Raw genomic sequence first — 22,773 nt, forward strand, 5'->3', positions numbered from 1 at the left:
CCGTTTTGAGGATGAGTTCACAGTACACGTTATATCATCTGCTTCGATGGACATTTTCCAGGAAAACACTTTAGCAAATTTTAGAAATTTTTTTAATGATGAAATTAATCTCACAGGAGACTGGAGTGGCTCTGAGTGAAATCATTTTTCCAACAAAAATTGAACACATAGTTAATGGAGATTTGGTTGCGTTCAGTCTCAGGGGATATGAGGAATCACAAAATCGCGCAACTGGATCCAACGTCATTTCACGACCCTACAATGGAGAAAAATTAGCGTTTATGGCTGGCACTTATGATACAGTTGCTCAACTTTTAGCAACTATCAAGAGAACAGTTGGACTGCCTAACTTCTCTTTCCGAGAAATCAAAAGCAGTGGGAAATACGAAATGATTTTTGGTAAATACTAGGGAATTACCTTTCCAAGTGAAGAAATACCCAGTATAATTGGCTTCAAAGGTACTCCAGATTTTTACGGAATTCATATTGGATACAAAATGATTCCCACAACAGCGAACCGATTAATGAAAAATGATGATACGAAAGCCTATTATTGTAATTTTCCAGCAGACCTTTGCGCTGGAAAGCATTTAATTTTTATTTACACAAACATTATTGAGTATCAGTATGCGGGTGATGCGAAAGCACCATTGTTAAGAGTCATTGATTCAAAACAGCGTTTAAAAAATGGTAGCGTTTGTGAGTTGGAGCCCACTCACCGGATAGTTTTCACAAATTTAGACTACAGAAAACTACTTTCAAACACCATTCAATCAATATCAATTGAGCTACGAACTGAAACGGGGCAGTTAGTTCCCTTTTCGGGGACTGGTAAAGTTATTTTAACCCTACAATTAAAAAAATTTGGTGATTAAATGGATTCCTACTACGCAAACCAAGCATCATCATTGCCTCAATTTTCCGGTCACTATAGACAAAGAGGTAGTGGTTTTGGAGCATTAGCTAGCGGTATTGGACGTGTTGCACTGCCACTTGCTGGGAAGTTTGTTCTGCCAGCAGCTAAACGCATCAGAAAAGAACTGTTGCTACAAAGCGTCCCTGAGTTGATGGATGTTATCGGTAAAAAGAAATCACCAAAGCAAGCTCTAAAGAACACCATATCAAACACAGTGAAAAAACAAACAGGTGGATCTTTAGCCCTCCGAATGCGACGAACGAGAAGAATTAGAAGGAATTCAAAACGCTTACGCGCTGGACCAAGAAAAAACAACCAAACGCAAAACCACCATTTCACGAAAAAGAGTACCCAAAAGAAGTCGGTCGGACTTCTTTGCCAAAGTAAAAGATGATCGGTAATATGTTACCAGCCGAAGCAACGCATAGTTCGTTGGATTTATTCGAGAAACCAGCTCTCCTTGTTACATTTGATGGAAGTTTTTGTCAGAAACTGGGACCGGTTTACAGCCCTAATGGACCAATGCTAGAGTTTGAAGTTGCAGGAGACCGCAACAATTTCATTGATCTCCAAAAAATTTTTCGTGAAATCAAATGCAAGATTGTACAGTCTTCTGATGCTGATTTGAAATATGACAACACTGCTGCTGCAGATGTGACTAAAACAGACGCGCCATACTTTTGCAACAATGTCCTACATTCACTTTTTCTGATTGTGCAGTATCTGCTAACGGTTTGAAAATTTCAAGTGCCAATGGTAACTATGCCCACAAAAGTTTCATCGAAACCGAGTTTTCTCACAATAAAGATGCCAAAGCACGTGGTTGGCATGTCAAGGCTATTCTTATGAAGCAAACCCCGGGGGAATTGCAGCATCCGAAATCACCAGACGAAAAACTTTAGTCAGAGCATCTGCTGAGTGTACATTTTACGGAAAGGTGGCGGTTGACTTCTTTACCTGTGATCGACATCTTCTCAGTGGTGTTACACTCCGAATCTCTTTTCGGCGATCAATTGACGATTTTTCTTTAGTTTCAGATGACGCTGCAAAATCCTACAAAATACAAATTACAGAAGCTAACTTATATGTACGGAAAATGACGCTGAACGATGATGTTGTGTCAGCAATAGAAAAGACCCTGCTGTCCAGTCCAGCATCCTATCCTTACCTAGAAATGATTACTAAAACTTTTCTGGCTTCTGCCGGTTTGCAGAGCTGGAAGCAAGAAGATGTTTTTGGCAGTGAACCCATTAGAAGACTCGCCATTTGCCTAAACACGAACAAAGCTTTCCTCGGAAGCAAGCTGCTTAACCCATTTCACTACAGAAATTTCAATTTGGAACAAATTTGCATTTACCGTAATGGTCTTCCCGTTGCTGATAGTCCTATTTCAACTGATGATTCAAAACGTGTTTACTTTAACACTATGTCAGATCTAGCCTATATCCACAATGGACATGGAATCAGTCAAGAAGACTACCCAAATCATTTTATTATGGTTTTCGATCTGACGAGTACTCAGCAGGCGTCTCACGATTTTATTCACCCTGAACTTACAAATTGTTCTGTATCAATTGACCTAAAGTTTTCTGCTCCCTTAGCTCATAATGTAGAAATATTCATTATTGGGGAAAAAGCAAGTACCATTTATATTGATTCGGCGCGGAAAGTTTCAAAGAATCATATTTTAACAAACTAATGGACGAAGACAACTTGAACTCTCTAATTCAGAGATGTTCGGAACTCAAAAACAAGTTTCGTGGAGTTTATGCGGCTGATAATTTTCCAACCAACTTAACCGACAACAGCTTCATTATAGTCAATATTTCAACGTCTGCATCAATTGGAACCCATTGGATTCTTCTCTGCCAAAAAGATCAAAAAACTATTTTTGCAGATCCCTTAGGCCAAACTCTATCGTCATACAACCACTTGCAGAGCAGAATAGTCTCAAACTTTAATGTTAATACCGTATATGAATAACTGAGAAACCAACCTATACAGAAACAAAACTCAATTTTGTGTGGCTTATTTTGCATTTATATTGCTCATGTTATTTTCAGTGGACAAAAACTTGTAAAAACGAGTGATATTGATTTGCTTCGTTTTGCGCTTCATATGATGTTCTAACATTACTAACCTATATTGAAAATAATTTTTTTTTCAAAATTTAATTTTTTCCTCATAAAGGAAACGAACACACAGAACATCAGAATCAATTTCCAACTTTCCATATCCACTAATAAAAATATCCATTACTTGACAAAAAGCACCAACATGCGGTCCAGAGAGAATCGATTGAAATCTTTTCAGAGTTTCAGTTGTTAGTTGATCAGTTTGAATTGGTTGATTTTTTTGCTTCGATGCATTTAATTCCGAACTTTTGTGTCCAGCAAAGTTTCGGTATAAGCAGTCAGGTTGTTGAAATTTGTTTGTGACGTTTTTCGTAAAAATTGGCAAACGCTTTTGAATGGAAGCAGTAGTGTCTGCTTTTGAGAATCCGTTGAAATTGCTTTTGTTGTACTCCACTGCCAGCAAGAGTTTTTGAAAAACATCTCCCTTTGCCTCCAGTGTATCCGAAGACGAGAACAGATACTTGAAAGTTGTGAAGACACGAAACTGAACACGGTTTTGTTTGTTTGAGAAAGTCTGCTGAGAACTCCGACACGTCGATAAGAACATGGTAATGATTAGTAGGGTTATAATCACAGTGGACACTCTCAAAATGCATGCAAAAGGCAAAGTTCTTGAGAGTTATTTTAACACTACAATTAAAAAAATTGGTGATTAAATGGATTCCTACTACGCAAACCAAGCATCATCATTGCCTCAATTTTCCGGTCACTATAGACAAAGAGGTAGTGGTTTTGGAGCATTAGCTAGCGGTATTGGACGTGTTGCACTGCCACTTGCTGGGAAGTTTGTTCTGCCAGCAGCTAAACGCATCAGAAAAGAACTGCTGCTACAAAGCGTCCCTGAGTTGATAGATGTTATCGGTAAAAAGAAATCACCAAAGCAAGCTCTAAAGAACACCATATCAAACACAGTGAAAAAACAAACAGGTGGATCTTTAGCCCTCCGAATGCGACGAACGAGAAGAATTAGAAGGAATTCAAAACGCTTACGCGCTGGACCAAGAAAAAACAACCAAACGCAAAACCACCATTTCACGAAAAAGAGTACCCAAAAGAAGTCGGTCGGACTTCTTCGCCAAAGTAAAAGATGATCGGTAATATGTTACCAGCCGAAGCAACGCATAGTTCGTTGGATTTATTCGAGAAACCAGCTCTCCTTGTTACATTTGATGGAAGTTTTTGTCAGAAACTGGGACCGGTTTACAGCCCTAATGGACCAATGCTAGAGTTTGAAGTTGCAGGAGACCGCAACAATTTCATTGATCTCCAAAAAATTTTTCGTGAAATCAAATGCAAGATTGTACAGTCTTCTGATGCTGATTTGAAATATGACAACACTGCTGCTGCAGATGTGACTAAAACAGACGCGCCATACTTTTGCAACAATGTCCTACATTCACTTTTTCTGATTGTGCAGTATCTGCTAACGGTTTGAAAATTTCAAGTGCCAATGGTAACTATGCCCACAAAAGTTTCATCGAAACCGAGTTTTCTCACAATAAAGATGCCAAAGCACGTGGTTGGCATGTCAAGGCTATTCTTATGAAGCAAACCCCGGGGGAATTGCAGCATCCGAAATCACCAGACGAAAAACTTTAGTCAGAGCATCTGCTGAGTGTACATTTTACGGAAAGGTGGCGGTTGACTTCTTTACCTGTGATCGACATCTTCTCAGTGGTGTTACACTCCGAATCTCTTTTCGGCGATCAATTGACGATTTTTCTTTAGTTTCAGATGACGCTGCAAAATCCTACAAAATACAAATTACAGAAGCTAACTTATATGTACGGAAAATGACGCTGAACGATGATGTTGTGTCAGCAATAGAAAAGACCCTGCTGTCCAGTCCAGCATCCTATCCTTACCTAGAAATGATTACTAAAACTTTTCTGGCTTCTGCCGGTTTGCAGAGCTGGAAGCAAGAAGATGTTTTTGGCAGAGAACCCGTTAGAAGACTCGCCATTTGCTTAAACACGAACGAAGCTTTCCTCGGAAGCAAGCTGCTTAACCCATTTCACTATAGAAATTTCAATTTGGAACAAATTTGCATTTACCGTAATGGTCTTCCCGTTGCTGATAGTCCTATTTCAACTGATGATTCAAAACGTGTTTACTTTAACACTATGTCAGATCTAGCCTATATCGACAATGGACATGGAATCAGTCTAGAAGACTACCCAAATCATTTTATTATGGTTTTCGATCTGACGAGTACTCAGCAGGCGTCTCACGATTTTATTCACCCTGAACTTACAAATTGTTCTGTATCAATTGACCTAAAGTTTTCTGCTGCCTTTGCTCATAATGTAGAAATATTCATTATTGGGGAAGAAGCAAGTACCATTTATATTGATTCGGCGCGGAAAGTTTCAAAGAATCATATTTTAACAAACTAATGGACGAAGACAACTTGAACTCTCTAATTCAGAGATGTTCGGAACTCAAAAACAAGTTTCGTGGAGTTTATGCGGCTGATAATTTTCCAACCAACTTAACCGACAACAGCTTCATTATAGTCAATATTTCAACGTCTGCATCAATTGGAACCCATTGGATTCTTCTCTGCCAAAAAGATAAAAAAATTATTTTTGCAGATCCCTGAGGCCAAACTCTATCGTCATACAAACACTTGCAGAGCAGAATAGTCTCAAACTTTAATGTTAATACCGTATATGAATAACTGAGAAACCAACCTATACAGAAACAAAACTCAATTTTGTGTGGCTTATTTTGCATTTATATTGCTCATATGATTTTCAGTGGACAAAAACTTGTAAAAATGAGTGATATTGATTTGCTTCGTTTTGCGCTTCATATGATGTTCTAACATTACTAACCTATATTGAAAATAAGTTTTTTTTCAAAATTTAATTTTTTCCTCATAAAGGAAACGAACACACAGAACATCAGAATCAATTTCCAACTTTCCATATCCACTAATAAAAATATCCATTACTTGACAAAAAGCACCAACATGCGGTCCAGAGAGAATCGATTGAAATCTTTTCAGAGTTTCAGTTGTTAGTTGATCAGTTTGAATTGGTTGATTTTTTTGCTTCGATGCATTTAATTCCAAACTTTTGTGTCCAGCAAAGTTTCGGTATAAGCAGTCAGGTTGTTGAAATTTGTTTGTGACGTGTTTCGTAAAAATTGGCAAACGCTTTTGAATGGAAGCAGTAGTGTCTGCTTTTGAGAATCCGTTGAAATTGCTTTTGTTGTACTCCACTGCCAGCAAGAGTTTTTGAAAAACATCTCCCTTTGCACAGTGGACACTCAAAATGCATGCAAAAGGCAAAGTTCTTGAGAGAAGAAAAATTAGGTTTTTCTTCCGATATGAAATATTTAAAGTTTTTCTGAAACTGCTGGAAGAAACCCGGAGAACGCTCATACATCGCTTCCACCATTTTCTAATATATTATAATTAGTCTGAATTGTCGTGCTCGTCGTCTTTTTTAGTTTTACGTCTTTTCGCTGCTGGAGCTTTGTTAGCTTGATCGTTTTCAGTAGCTGTACCTAGAGCAGCAGACTGTATTTTTGCTGACCTTTTTGACAAAAGCTCAAACTCATCAAAAGTTAGAGTAATTCGTTGTTGAGGTTCATATTCCTTGTCAACTTTTTTAAATAGCTTGAGAAATACATAGGCACCCGTATTTTCATAAGACTTCACTGTTGCGCGTATCAATATTTTCTCTGTTCTAGAGATTTCAATATACACGTCTCTAAACTCTGCGTCCTTATCAGCAGTAAATGGCATTTTCAAGAATTGTGTACTTAAACTGTGTCAAACTACCTGTTTTGAAAGAATTTTCGGAAATGATTTTTATTTACAAGTACCTTTAACACACAAAACACAAACAACACTTTAAATGCTTACTACTGATAAGAGCGCTCTTGGTTAACATTTAAGCTTCTGATTTGAATTTGAATGTAAGTCTAGGTTATAAAACTTGGCAATTTTGTCAAAATGTAAGACAAAATTCGTGACCCTCACTTAAACTGTTTTATTGCGTTGGTAATAAAGTTTATATATGGATAATATTACTCAACATAGAGCAGGAACTAGTACAATTTAATGAAAAACAAATGTGACCTCTGGGTGTGTCCATAGATAAGAAAGAACTCAAAATTACACAGCAAGCGTTTGATAGAAGGCTTTAGGCCTTTGATATAACACAGTCTGTACTAAACAAAACTGGTTGTAAACTTCTTGCTATTGCATACATTATAAACGTTAGTATACATATCAACATAATAAAACTGAAAGCTATTGTGTTTAAGTCTGTGTAGATAAGACTTTCTTATACACTTTGCAACTAGTTACAAAAACATAAAACAATAACACAGACAAGTTCATGTAGAGTAAACATTCACAATTGCAGTTACAACCCCTGACCTGGGTGTGTTAAGTATTCAACAAATTTAACACAAGTGTTGCTAATGTTGGTATTTGCCGGATTTTATTTATTCGTTTTAAATTCAAGACTATAGTTGTACAGTTCTGCTCCATTTTCAAGAGAACAAACTAAAAAGTGCTTTACAAATGTTGTCTTACCACATTCTTTGCGAGTCTGAAGATTCTTGGGAGCGCAGTATTGTGTATCACACTCAATACGAAAACTACATCGTTTTTATACAGCAGAAGAAAAATAGCGAAATAGGCTGTTGGAGATCAATTGAACATTGCATCATACCAAAAATGTTCGTGAATTTTGTTGCAACACTACCAGATAAATACGTATCTACAGAAAACAATGGCACGAAAACTGTGCTAACAGCTGGAGGATACAGTTTTCCTCGGAAAATGCCCCTACTTTTCCCCTATGACATTGACACATTTTCTCCAGACACAAAGAGACTTTTGTACCGATACGATTGTGACTGTGTGCCTATTTTTGAGAATCAACTCGGCCAATTCCAGGCAATTGAAGAACTGGCTCAACTTTGGGGAATTCAACCTTCGCCAACTGCACCAGCTACTTCACCAATTAGATCACCGGCAACGAACGACCCAAGCCCCACTGTTACACCGGAAACAACAGATACAAAACGAAAAACAGTCATCTCTTCAATCATGGACAAAATGTCTTGGAATATGGGGTCAGCCGAGCAGTTCGAATCGAATTTCGATAGTTCTCTTCTTTCAGAGACAACTTTCGTGACACCAACGCAGAGTGCAGAGAATGCTACAGTATCCTTCGAAATGTACAGAACTTCAACCAACACAACACCCTTGAATTCAGAGACTCCCAAAGTATGCAATGCGCCACAGAAAAAACGTGCCAATCGAACACCACTTATAGATTTATTTGAGGACTAAACTGAACTCTGAGAACTGAAACTTTTTGAAACTGTCACCATTTCTATGAATCTGTAAATAAATTGTGTGCTTTAATAGTATTTTTTGGGTGTGATTATGTAAATAAAAATATTAAGTTGCAATTGTAATTTTAATTGAAAATCATAATATCTCTTTTGTTGAGAGAATAAAACGGGCAAGACAAGGCAGAACCAAAAAAGTATTCCGTCAAATTGTTAGCTAGTAATTGTTGAAAGAAAACTATCTCACATATTATAACATAAAAACACAGCAAGCAAAGCTCTGTTTAAAACACATATTGAAGAATGAAAGGTTTTGAAACGGTAAAAAGTCAATTTTCATATGAACGAATTCTGTAAAAGTGCAAAAATCTCAATATTTAAGTATTTATAATAAACTTTTTATTTTATCCACCATATAGTAAAAAAAAGGTTTTTAAATATTAAAAAAAGTCAATATTCATATGTAGGAATTCTGTTAAAGTGCAAAATTCTCCCTACATAAGTAGTTACAAAAAACTTTTATTTTACTAACCATAGTGTAAAAAAAGGTTTTTAAATGGTAAAAAGTCAATTTTCATATGTAGGAATTCTGTAAAAGTGCAAAATTCTCATAACTTAAGTTGTTACAAAAAACTTTTATCTTACTAACCATAGGGTAAAAAAAAGGTTTTTAAATGGTAAAAAGTCAATTTTCATATGTAGGAATTCTGTTAAAGTGCAAAATTCTCACTACATAAGTAGTTACAAAAATTTTTAGTTTACTAACCATAGGGTAAAAAAAGTTTTTTAAATGGTAAAAAGTCAATTTTCATATGTAGGAATTCTGTAAAAGTGCAAAATTCTCATAACATAAGTTGTTACAAAAAACTTTTATCTTACTAACCATAGGGTAAAAAAGGTTTTTAAATGTTAAAAAGTCAATTTTAATAAGTAGGAATTCTGTAAAAGTGCAAAATTCTCATAAGATAAGTTTTTACAAAAAACTTTTATCTTACTAAACATAGGGTAAAAAAAGGTTTTTAAATAGTAAAATGTCAACTTTCATATGTAGGAATTCTGTAAAAGTGCAAAAATCTCACTATATAAGTAGTTACAAAAAACTTTTATTTTACTAACCATAGGGTATAAAAAGGTTTTTAAATGGTAAAAAGTCAATTTTCATATGTAGGAATTCTGTAAAGGTGCAAAAATCTCACTACATAAGTTGTTACAAAAAACTTTTATTTTATTCATCATATAGTAGAAAAAGGTTTTTAAGCACTAAAGAAGTTCATTTTCTGTAAATATAATGCATTTAGTTATTCCACAACCACATTTATGGTTTTCACCAAATGACATTTGGTAAATGTGTTATCAGTACTAGTGGTAAATATCAAATCCTGAATTTCAATTGCTTTCGACCTATCTTTGTCTTATATATAGCTACAATTTACATTTGCACAATGATAAGATAGAGTGTCTTTCATGGAATTACTTTGTTCACATGAAACACGCTGATAATAGCAGTTTAAAACAATTTTAGTCAATAGTATAAGAATACTGCCAAGTATTCCAGAAACCTAAAAGTGGAAACTGATAATAAGGTTGAAAATAGAACGGAAATTCGGTACAACCCTCGAAGAGTAGAGAAAGTCTGAAGCAATTTTTGTAGAAGAGTATTTTGAACACTTGAACTGTTTCCCGACAGAAAAGAGTATATTGTAAGGATACTGCGTTAGCTATGTTTTAGTTGTGGTAGATAACAGATATAACTAAAACTACACAATAATTTTTTACCTTGCATGGAAATAATGGAAATGAGTAGTTCTGAAACATGAACACACCGCTTATTGGTCAAAAGTTAACATTGGTTAAAGCTGACCTACACTCCTACCGAGATTTGCGTTCCAAACCTGGCAAATGGTGTCAAAGTGCAAGCACACCCTTATAGGGAAATTTTTCTCGTGTAGAACACAACTTTCAACCAACTAACACTCCCTCTAATTGAACCAGTTAACTGTTGTTACAATTTGACTTCATTTGCTCAGTCGTTTTCTCAGTAAAGCAGTCAGTTGAATTTTCGAAAGAAAAAAATTGAAAAACTCAAAAATGACCCAACCGTGTGAAATTTGCGAAAAGGAACTGGCCAACAAAAGAAGCCTTCGAAGACACAAACAGCGCGTTCATGGAGTTCAACCGGAATTCCCAGCCTTAGAGTGTAGCACTTGTGGTTTTGAGACTCACAACATTCTGATAATGAACCAACACACCCGACGGGAGCACGGTGGAGAAGTCCAAAATCAGTGTGCCTATTGCACTCTGGTTTTCAACAACCAGAGTAACTTTCATCAACATCTGAAGAATGCTCACGGATTGCCTGTTTGGAACAGAGGCCAAATCAATAATCAAGCAGTACCAGTACAGTCGGCAATTCGAGGTGCTCTGGAGATCTACGAAATTGAAGGTAATGATCACACTGACGTTTTGTCTTTCATGAACTCATCGAGGTATCACATCAATGAATACGTCAAAAGACCCTCGAAGGTCCTCAGAAAGTTCATATTTCTCTAAGCATTACACTCACTAAGGGGATTAATGAAGAAGAAAAACACGTAACAATTTACGCTAACGCTGAAATGCCAATTGTGTACACGGATGCTCTCTCCGAAGAGCAGTTCTTTGAGTCCGTGCAGCATATTGTCAACGTGGTTTCAATGTATGCCACAAGTGGAAGTGGTTGGATTATTGAAAAGGTAGAAAAACTCGAAATTCGATTTGCAAAATTCATCCCTATTCGGGGATCAACCTATATAGCACTTCCAACTGAACTTAGCGCTCTAAAATGCCTGCTCAATATCCGAAACTTTAACGCTCCAAACTTTTTCTTGTATTGTTTCACGGCTGCCTACCATTTGCAGGGGAAAGGTTGCCCCCTCACGCAACCTGGGGATCGGTACAGCAAAAAAACAAACCCCGCAACATACGCTCGCTCAAACCCTTTAACTTTTCAAGCAGTAGGAGATTTCCCGATGCCGATGCCAATTGACAAAATAAGCGCGTTTGAAAGATGTAATGAAGTAAAAGTGAACGTTTTTCGATACGAAAAGAAAAGTTTGTATCCTTTCCGAATTTCAAAGCACAACTCTGATTTTGTCGTTGATCTCCTACTGATAACTGATGGTGAACGTTATCACTACGTGCTGATAACGGACCTGGTAAACTCAGTTCGAGAAGTGCAAGGGCGACAGATTGATGCACGCGCAAAAATCTGTCGCAACTGTTTTCATGTTTGCTCGAACAACGAAACGCTTCAAAAACAAGAAAAACTTTGCTATCACTTCGAAACTTGTCAATTTCTGCTAGCTGAGCCGGACAGCAACAGTCTCGCTTTCAGAAAATTTCAAGCAAAAACAGCTCTTCCACTGGTTGTCTATTTTGACCTAGAGTCAATCATTGTTCCGGTATCATCAGTTGAACAAAACCCACAGACTTCAGGGACTCGTGTGTTGGACAAACACATTCCGAGCGGTTACTGTTATGTAGCCATTTCACATGGAAGTTCAAATGTGGAGTTCTTCCATCTGTACAGAGGTGAAGATTGCATGCAAGTCTTTGTGAAGCAAATGGAGACACTGGCAAAAGATATATACGAGAAAAAGCAAAAACACAGGTACTTCACAGGAGCAGTTGGACAAGCAAAAGAGCTTGCGACTCACTGTTGGATATGCGAAACTAGTTTTTCTGCGGACAACGAAAAAGTCTTGGATCACTGCCATTTCTCAAATCAGTTTCTTGGCTGGGCTCACTCAAAGTGTAACCTACAGCGCAGAACACAGAGCTTCGTCCCTATAATCGCACACAACTTGTCAGTATATGACTTGCATCATGTTGTAAAGAGTCTTCATCACTGCAACCCTAACAATAAATTTTCAATAATACCTCAAACTGATGAGAATTATATCAGTTTTAGCTTTAAAGTTTGGATCAAAGATATTGTGAACAAAAATCAAAACGTCATACCCATATACGAAGAACTTCGCTTTATCGATTCTCTTCGCTTCATGCAATCGTCTTTAGATAAACTAGTTCAGTCTTTGCCTGAAGACAGTTTCGATATACTCGATAACCATTTTGAATACTGTGACTAAAATGATGTGAAACTTCTGCACGGTAAAGGATTCTACCCCTACTCCTACATGGACACCTTCAGAAAATTCAAGCTAAAAAAATTGCTGCCTAAGAAGTGCTGGGTCGACAAACTCAAATCACGAAAAGTGACAATAACCGAAGCTGACTACGAAAAAGCAAAGCTGATCTTCGAAAAATTTGATTGTAGAAACATGGGTGAATATCACGATCTGTACTTGACAGTCGACACCCTACAGCTCGCCTGCTGGTTTGAGTGGCTACGAGCAGTCTGTCTGGACTCGTACAGCTTGGACTGTGCTCAATATCTATCAGCACCACACTTAGCGGGCGATGCCTTTTTGAAGATATGTCAACCCGACCTGGAACTTCTCACAGATCAAAACCATCTTGATATAGCAGAAGAATTGTTGCGAGGGGGTATGTCCTCGGTATACACAAAAAGACTGTTCACGCCAAACAACAAATATCTGGAACGTTTTGATGACACGCAAAAATCAACATATGGTCTCACCATAGATGCTAATAACCTCTATGGTGGGATCATGAAGGATTTCTGCTTGGCACTCAATTGTTTCCAGACGGACACAGAAGTAACGATTGAAAAAATTTTGCAAACTCCAGACGACGCTGAATTTGGATATATCGTCTGCGCCGACTTGGACTACCCCGACTCAATTCACGATGCTCACCAAGATTTTCCAATGGCACCCACCCGAGAACCTGTAGACAGCATGTGGTTGAGTAGTTACCAGTTGGACCTTTTGGAAGAATATCATCTCCAAAAAGTTTCAAAGTGCTTCAAACACTCTTTGATAAGAAGGATTATACACTACACTATGTAACGTTGAAGATTTATGAACGAAAAGGCCTTAAAGTTTCAAAACTGCACAAGGTGCTCAAGTTCAGACAATCAAAGTGGATGGCAAAGTATATCGAACTGAACACAAGATTGCGGCAGGCAGCAACCAGCAAAATTGCTGAAAACTTCTTCAAACTCATGAACAACTCTGCTTTTGGAAAGTGTTGTGAAAGCATGCGAAATCGAGTTAACGCTTTCCTGGTCCGAGATGAACGAGCTCTCCTCAACCACACAGATAAGTTTAACATGAAATCCTTTAAAATTTTTGATGAAAACATGGCAGTCGTGACTACAGGAAAAACGAAAATAAATTGGGTGAAACCTACAATAGTTGGTGCTTCAATTCTGGATCTTTCAAAAGCATTCATGTTTCGATTTCACTACGAGAATATGAAACAGTGGTTCAAGTGTGAACTTTTATACTCTGATACGGACTCACTTACCTATGCTGTTGATTGTGATGACTTGTATGAGGAGCTAGCACGAGCAGAAGTCAACACAGAATTCGATTTCTCCAACTACCCTTCTGATAACGCATTGTACAACACAGAAAATCACATGGTAACTCTCAAATTCAAAGACGAACTGGCAGGGGTGGTAATGGAAGAGTTCTGTGGCTTGAAACCCAAAATGTATTCAATACAAACGAAGGGTATGTGTAACATTATATTTTATTAAAACAAATTACAGTTTTGAAACTAACCAAATTCATGGAAGCGTCTTTTTAATATAACAGGAACATTGAAACCTAGATTAGGAAAGCACATAGATTAAAATAGAAAATGGATTGATTGTAATGTTCTTTCAGACTGTCGGAAGAAAAGTGCAAAAGGAATAACACATGAGGGGCAAAAGCAACTAAAGCACGAGGTCTTCAAGAGAGTATTGAACAGCGGGGAAATTGTCCGCGTCAAAAATGTGACCATCAAATCAGAGAAACATGAGTTCATGACACTGGAACAAAACAGAGTTGCGCTTTCGGCCTACTGTGACAAGCGGTTTTACCTTGACCCAATAAACTCCCTACCATTTGGACATAAAAATATTAGAGAATTTGCATTTCACAATGTTATATTAATGATTGGGATTGGGAGTCAGAAAACGAAAGCGACTTGGATTCAATTTCACAACCAACCCCGGAAAATGTGATATCTGAAAACAATAGTTTTTCTCCCCCCGATCCAGGATTCAATCAGCCCGATTATTCAAAAAGCGAGCTTGATCAAGATATTGTTGACTGGAATGAACCCTACGCAATTTCCCCGCCAGCCCTTGACAATTCTTTTCTAGAATTGTAAGCAGTTGAAAGCGAAGCTAGCAATAATAGTGATATGTCTGATTTATCTTCAAGTAATAGTCTTATAATAGAACCAACACCAAAACGCAGACGTCTAGTATTATACAATTCAAGCAGTGAAGATAACTGATAACTTACATTTAGTTATAGTTGAAGTGCATGGATAAATTATAAAAAGCATTCATATAAACTAAATACAAATTAATGTAAAAATTGAAACTTTATTATAAAAAGAAGACAAATAAAAGGTTTCTCTAACGCCGTTTTATGGGGATTCCACGACGACTAAGAATAATTTCCATGGGGGAATGACTTTTAACATGGTTAGTCAAACCATTTTGCTGGGTAAAAATTTTGAAACAAATTTTACACCTTAAAACAGGGTTTTGGATAATTAGAGGGGGCGCAATAACTGCTGAATTTTCACACTGGTGGTATCGTGTGACAATTAAACGCCAAATTTTCTGATTGCTGTTTTCACATTGATATCTAAAATTGTTGGGGTGTATTTCTTCAAAATGAGTAAAAAGATCTTTAGAATTTAAAAATTTGGAGCGACACAGAAAGCAGTCCAACAAGCAAAGTTTTCGCCTTGGTGGCATTTGGAATTCGTATTCTGGTATTGGGTGTGTAGGTTCTGTATAACTGTGGGTAAAATGTTGAAATGGGCCCAGACCAAAACAAGATTAAAGTACCCTGGCGTAGACATATGACGAATTAACTTTCAAAGCGGTGGTAGTTAAAATGGTTTCAAGCCGAAAGCGGCAAACCAGTCACGCAAGTGGAGGGAAAATGGTTTCCTAAGATTAGTTTCATGCATGGCAGGGGAAATAAGGAGAAAGAATTTCAAAGTGTCCCACCCTGTAGTTTGCCCAGGAAGACACTTGTGTCCCCCCCCGTAGTGTTCACGGGAAGACACTTATGTCCCCCCCCCCCGTAGTTTGCCCAGAAAGACACATCACTACTAACGTTTATGATATTATTCGTTTTCAAAAAACTGTTCAGTTTTTGTTGTTGTTTTTGTTGTTCTTTAGAATTATTTCGTTAACAGCCAATGATTTTTAAGATGTCTGAAATTATTTGTTTTCAGAAAAGTCCTGTCTGCTGTGTAGTTAGGATAAAATAAATTTGTGTAGTTAAGGTTTTATCCAATTGCATTTTGACGTTACTAGGTGCTTTTGAATTTAGATATTAAGTTTTTTTGCCGTGAAATTTTTGTTTTTGCTAATTTTGTTTGTTTATTCTTGTAGTCTTTTTAAAGGCTGATCTCGCGAGCGCTGTAATGAGGCATGACATTATGTAATTCAATTTATGGTTTGACTGTGTAGCGATTTTTTGACATCTATTTTTGACTATCTCTTAATTTGGTTGACAGTTCAGTCAAAAGTGTAGATGAACTCGGGTCGGAACATCATGTGCGGACGCACATTAACGAGCATCCTTGTTTATTGTTAGACATAGTTCTGTTACTGGTTTGACCTAAACATTTAGTTTTCTCATGCGGCACTGACTTTTAAATCCTGTTTTGATTACACTCCAAAAAGAACTATCCATCAAAAACGCTCCAGAAATACTCCTCTTTGAGTCGTAAAAAACAGTAGAAATTGGACACATTTGCTCTCTGAACTTTTTTCGCTGTGACCTCCGTTAACCAAATTGATCTTCAAATGGGCATTAATTACATTGTAATTTTAGTACAAATACTTGCCTTCTTGCCCTTTGCGACAGCTTCGAACCCTTCAACACTCTCACACCCCACAAACTTCAACCTTGACTCGAAGAATGTGACACCGAACTCCTTCCGGAATGCAGTCTGTACGTTCTCCAGGCTGCTCTGATTGGCTGTCATTATCAATATGCTCTGCTCAATTGACACACCAATCAGAATTGCCTTCAGTTGAATCAAAGCGCTCATCATAACTGTCACTGAAGAGTCCATCTTCCTGGCCTGTAAAAATTCACGGCTGTTTTAGTCCCAAGTGAACAAAATAAATTTCATTTTAAAAAGTTCCCTATGTGGCCCCTGTTATTGAATTATAGGATCTAATCTGTTCCCCCCCCCCCCCCCCCGAGCTTAGTGAGCATAAATCTTTTATGACCCACAGGCACGCGTGCTATTTTCTTACATAGTAACGTGCTATATAACAACATATAATTTGTAACTGGGGGTCAAAAACACGGGGGGGGGGGGGGGGGGGGTGGGGGTGTCGAAACAGAATAGATCCAAATTATATTGGGAGGGATGAATGTCCTTAGGACTGCTATGATTTTGTACTATGAAAAAATTAAAATTGATTCTTTTGTTACGCTTGTTTTGTTGCTATGAAAGGTTTTTCCGGAAGTGAACTACTTCCGTCAGGTTTTGATGTGATTGTCTTTTTCCTCCTGCAATTGCCGGGCTTTTAACGAAAAGTCACAACTTCCTGGATAAACCCTGATGAACCTCGATCAGATGCCCAGATTAACATCGTTTTTTTTACATTTCTATTATGGTACTTTTAAGGTAACTTTTACCATAAATTAACCTTAACATAAAACTACCTAAACTTTTTAAGTGTGCAATCCTAAATTTTGTATGGATGGTCCGATCTTAAACGCGAACCTGGACCTGGTTTCTACCCTTGATAATTCTGACCTCTTTTAACGCCATTCTCTGGAAGTATATCATGAATCCACAGTCTCCAGTGATGCAGGAGACGTCCTTTTCTTCAATCAACCAGCGAATGGATTTGATGAATCGTTCCTTCACGTCATCCGGGAGGTTTCCACTCTGACATAGCTCAAACGTCAGCCCTGGCACAACCTGTAATCTCACATCAAAATGTCTGAGAACAATTTTGTCTATATAGTCATAAACAATACTAAACCATCTATTTTTAATATCAGTTGACACTAGGAAGACAATGGTTAGTTCAGGGCGACTAAGTTGAACAAATCACATTTCAGCTAATCTTCATAGCAGATCTAATTTGATCACGCACGCTTTTCTCAACTGCATTTTAGTTATTTTTCATCAGCGTCTGTGCAAGTTATTTACAACTTTTGATAGTTAAAACCTTATGTATTTTCAGTATTGTTTGATTCATCTGAGAAATGGAAACTTCAAAGCGCAGCAGGAGAAACGACTTCCTCTTCAGCTCTCTTTGTGCACAGTTTCTGATTGTGCATTTCTGTTTGAAAAATTGAATAATATTCCGTCTTCTCAGATTTGCTGTCTACATTTTGTCGCCTTTGAAGTGAAGTTAAGTTATTTTATAAGTCCTCAATTACGAATTTGGTACAAATTAGTTTTTAAAATGACGTAACGATTTCTAAAACGATTCAAAATTTCACTCTGGATCTGGAAACAAGATTTAAAACTCCACAAATTGAAAAAAGACGCTGTCAGAAGACCCCGGAACCGACTCCAAGAAGATATTCAGTTAGCCCCAGCCAACTGCTCTCCAAACAAAATATACGTCTACTCAATTAATACTATATTCTCGGGTCAAACGGCAAAATGGCAACAATTCTGCTCTAGAGTTCAGAACTAAAAAAGTGGCGGAGACACAGCGAGAAGTCCCTTTTCGACAGAAAAAAAAAACAAATGAAAACTAAAAGTAATTCAGAAAAAAATGCAAAAATGCTCTATATGTGAAATCAACTTTTTATCGCCTATCATGGCAAATGCCTTAAATTGGTTGCCTATTTTTCTTGCAGTGATTCGTGTTTACGTCAACGCTTATTGTCCAATTAGTAGTTCTAAACGAACATACTGAACAACTAAAGAGGCGGTCAGCATATCTCAATATGTCGGTTGGTTATATGCATATAGAGTGGGCAGGCTAGGTAGACTCCATACATTTTAACAATCATGGGGCGTAGCTTAAGCATCTTAGAATGCGTGGAACAAACGTTCACTTAGCCGCCAAGGAACTGCACTCAATATTGATAGAGGAGACCTTGGAACATTTAAATCTGATATCTGACCAACCTGTTAACAGCAAGTGTAAACTGTTGCAACGTTCTTCAAAAAATTAATAATTTTGGTTTCTATCAGAAATTGAAGCAATTCGTTTGATTATAAAATTTTCCTCAGAATAATTTTGAGGCTTTGGTTCTCACCTGTGGAAATCAATTTTATTTATTCAAAGATTGATAAGTACTAGAATGCATTCAAGTCTGATAAGTTTTTCCTCTAAGAACACAATTCGGTTTAAAACACAGCCCATGAAGTGATACTAGCTCGTGCAAAATACTTCGTTTTACCCGTCCTATAACATTTATATCCAAAACCAAAACTCGCGAAAGTAGAATATGAGTTCAAGCATCTTCTATTGACAATTTATCACAAAACAAAACAAGTTAAGACGAAATTAATTTAAAAACAATTCCGCTATAAATGCGTAATAATGCAGTTTCTATTGCCTGCTAGAAAAGAGTAACGGCTAAGAATATTCAAATATAAACAGGCAATTAATGGCAATTGTTATAGCCCTTACAACCTGAAGCATTTTTTTAGAATTAAAAAAACATAGCAGACAATTTTCATTGTCCAGAGAATTTTCATTGACTAAACAAAAAACTAGACCTAGAACGGACTATAAGTGAATTGCGGAAACCATTTCTAAAAAAATCAGATAAAAGAAACAAAAAAACAGTTAATCAATGTCAAAATGCCACTAGCGAGAACAAAAAACCACTAGCGAGAAATTTGAAACTGATTCTAACAAAAACATTAGGCCTAGAATGAACTATGAATGGATTGGAAAACCATTTAGGAAAAAAATGCAATCAACAAAATCGAAAACACTGAAAATCAAAGTGAAATTGCCGCATGTAACAAAAAACCACTAGCGAGAAAGCGAAATTTCGTTCAAACACCGTTTTCTCACTCTGCTTTAAAATTAGGGCGAAAAAATATCACGCCGCAAAGCCACTCGCTTTTTCGCTTCATTTCGGCTTTGCCACATGTTTCGGCGTGACCAAAATCACTTATCCAATTTGACTTCAAAAATCATGAAAATATGTGAACAGATCTTAAAAAAAAACAGCGCCCCAATACAATTCATATTCTTTGAATTGTAATATTGCATTTGTTCCGGGCATTAGGTTTTGTAAAATTATGTAGGCAAGCAGAAAAATTTGTTTTGGCCTTATTATTGGACATGGAGAGTTTTTGATAGTGTGGGTGCACAAATTGAGCTATGTGAATGTTCTGGACTTGAGTCACTTTAGATAGAAATCTAGTTTCAGTTGACTAATGAGCTGCAGCAATTTCTTTAAGAAATATGAGCTAACGACGGATTTTCGTGTGCTCATGTACAAATTGAGAGTAGAAAAAGGAGGCTCGGTAATGTGCATTTGCACATTAAGTTCCGATCTTGCTCATCTACATTTTTCACTTAATTGTCTACCAAATGAGGAAGAGATTAAAAAAATTAACGTTTCAACATATCATTCAACAAACTACTAAATGAAAAAAAAACATTAGCGCCTATGAGATTTGTGACTACCATAATATGAATACAAGAAAAGACGGCAATGAGCAAATGAGCCAAAATGCAAAATTTAATAAAACATTGCTTTTTTTAAAAGAAAGAAATTCAAAGTGATTAGAAACATTATGCATCAAATGAAATCTTTGAGAGGTTCTTTTATACCTCCATAGAGAGCGTTTGAGACCGTTCATTATCCAGGATATTGAATACAAAAAGAACGACCAATACAGGCGAAATAAAAAAAATTGCACAAAAAAGTTGCACGAAAAAAATTGCACGAAAATTATGTCCAAGCTATTTAAACATTAAACTGTTCACTCAAACCTTTAACAATTTTCAACTTCACTTTTTCAAATAACAACATTTTGATTCAAATGGCAGCCATTATTGTGATACTGTGAAAAGAAAACAAAAACCCACAAAAGAGGGGCAAATATGCAAAATTCACGAATACTTTATGAAAACTGGTGGTACCAAGAACAATGTCCATTTGAGGAAAACAAAACCGTTAAAAGTGTAGTTTAGTAGATGAAGGATGTGATGCGTTTCTGGAGATGCTAAGCTACAAATTAACAGAAATAAGATTGGCAATTCTCAAAAATTTATTGTTTTCCATGAAAAACAAATCTTTTCAATGTTTAAACTTCTTGGAAAACTTATTGCGACTTTTATTGGTGTTGTTAAATCATAAGACTCTAAAATAACATTAAATACAGGCTGAACTAAAAAATTTCACACACAACTTTACGAAAAAAATTGTACTATAGGTTATCGGTAATCTCCTCAGGTCAAGTTAAAGACTGACTTTTTGAGATTTTCGAGTACACTCTATCTGGTTTTCTGTTTTTTAACCTCCTCCTTTTTCATTCCGGGCATGGGAGCGGCAGTTGTCGAGTTAGATTAGTAATATAAAAGAATTGAGCAGAGCGATAAGAAAAAAATAGGCTCAAAAAGCTCTCTCCAAAAAAAAACAAAATGAAACGAAACAAAGCACTCAATCAATTATACTATATTTCAAAATTAAATATCCGAAATCCTGCATTTTCATATGATGACAAATTTTTCTCAAATAAAAACTTTCTGACTAATTTTTGCTGGTTCACAGCGCGCATTGATTCTACAACTGACCTTAGACCAAAAATCCCGGAAAAAATCAATATATCACTATACTACTACGACTTATTGGAAAACTGATTTATAGAGCAAATAGAACCTGTTGCTCAGATATGCGGCAGATGTTGTGAAAACGATCAGAATCATTAGAAATTAATTATTTATGAAATGATCAGAGTCATATTTAATATCCCTAAGTCAGTACCATTGAAGGATTGTGAGAATTTTGATTGTGTATATGTGTCACCAGACTTAACTAAAGCTGAGAGAGTACAGCAGTACAATTTGCGATTGCAGAAACGTCAACTTGAAACTCTAAATCCTGAAAACATATACAAAATTCTTCGTGGTCGTGTACAACAGGAGAATTGACAGACATAATTCTCCTATCAAATTTCGATCTTCCTTCTTAACTTTCAGAGCATTCTATCAATTGAGAGAAGACTAAGCTTTTGCAAGCTCTTAAACTTAGTTTCACCCGCTGTTGTCTGTCTGACAGACAACAGTGGATAAAACTATTGTCACTATAAAAGCGTACGAACATGTCATTAGGGGAGGGGGAAAGAGAAAAAACATAGTTTTGAAAACCTCAACCTGGCATGTCCGTAAGGTTGACTTTTATGTAAAAAATGATTAGTTTTTTGAAGTTATACCTCCTTAAGTGACTTCATTTTAGTGAAATTGTGTGACCACAAAGCGACTCAAAGATGAATTTTTTTTACTTTGCAGTCATTGTTTTATTTCATGCAGAGGTGAGATATCTAGCAGCACAAATTTCATGAAACTCATTCAATTTAAAATTTTGCGCATTGTTACACAAAGCCTTGTTTAAAAAGGACACAATAAAAAGCTCAGGTACATAGAAATCGGGTATACTTACATGGTTTTGGTCAGGCTTTGTCTCAGTGTTTATCATGGAACTTGAGCAGCTAGAAATTGACATTCACCCATTTTTTCGCGCGATTTGTCTACAACTTTTTTTGTTTTACGCCCGCGCTCTTTATCATTTATCATGTGTCCATTTTTAGGAGAATATAATATTACAGACCGCAAGAATTCAATAGTGCACGATAGTTTTGTGTGTGCGAGAAGCCATCGAATGATCAATGAGGAAAGGTTACCTTATAAAAGACGGGGTATCCAAAAGTGTCTGCACAGTCGATGTCCCCAGGGGCCGCTGGGTAATCATAGTCCAATCTGATCACGCCCAGACGAGGTACTTTCTTCTTGTTTGGGAAATCGTGCACGTCAGCTGCGCTCATCATCAGCTCGCTTATGCCCCCTATTCAAGACCTGATGACAATCATGTATGCAACCCAGGAACCCAGGTTGATTTAGCGCTTATTCACAGCCTATTCTTGCACGAATAGCATTGCAAGGGTCCAGTCTATTAGCTTAGACCCCCCCCCCCCCCCCCCTCATTACGCTACTCACGGCTTTTTAGATTTAAATTTTCAGCCCTTTGCGAAAAATATTTTCAGAACAACCTACACAATATTCTGTACCAAACATTATAATGGAAAGCG

At 36.8% G+C, this 22,773-nt stretch overlaps 1 protein-coding gene across 1 annotated transcript in view; it reads right to left on the minus strand.

Moving 5' to 3' along the window:
* Positions 1–22,773, minus strand: part of LOC142351956 (uncharacterized) — a 60,803-nt gene that overhangs the window by 32,517 nt on the left and 5,513 nt on the right. The window contains exons 2-4 of the mRNA XM_075404244.1: positions 22,369–22,529; positions 17,290–17,457; positions 16,363–16,602 (exon numbers count right to left, since the gene is read on the minus strand). Coding sequence (XP_075260359.1) covers positions 16,363–16,602; positions 17,290–17,457; positions 22,369–22,512 — 552 coding nt within the window. The 5' untranslated portion in view covers positions 22,513–22,529. The remainder of the gene's footprint in view (positions 1–16,362; positions 16,603–17,289; positions 17,458–22,368; positions 22,530–22,773) is intronic.

This window comes from Convolutriloba macropyga, chromosome 13, assembly GCF_964194025.1.
Source record: "Convolutriloba macropyga chromosome 13, txConMacr16.3, whole genome shotgun sequence".
Classification (NCBI taxonomy): Eukaryota; Metazoa; Xenacoelomorpha; order Acoela; family Convolutidae; genus Convolutriloba; species Convolutriloba macropyga.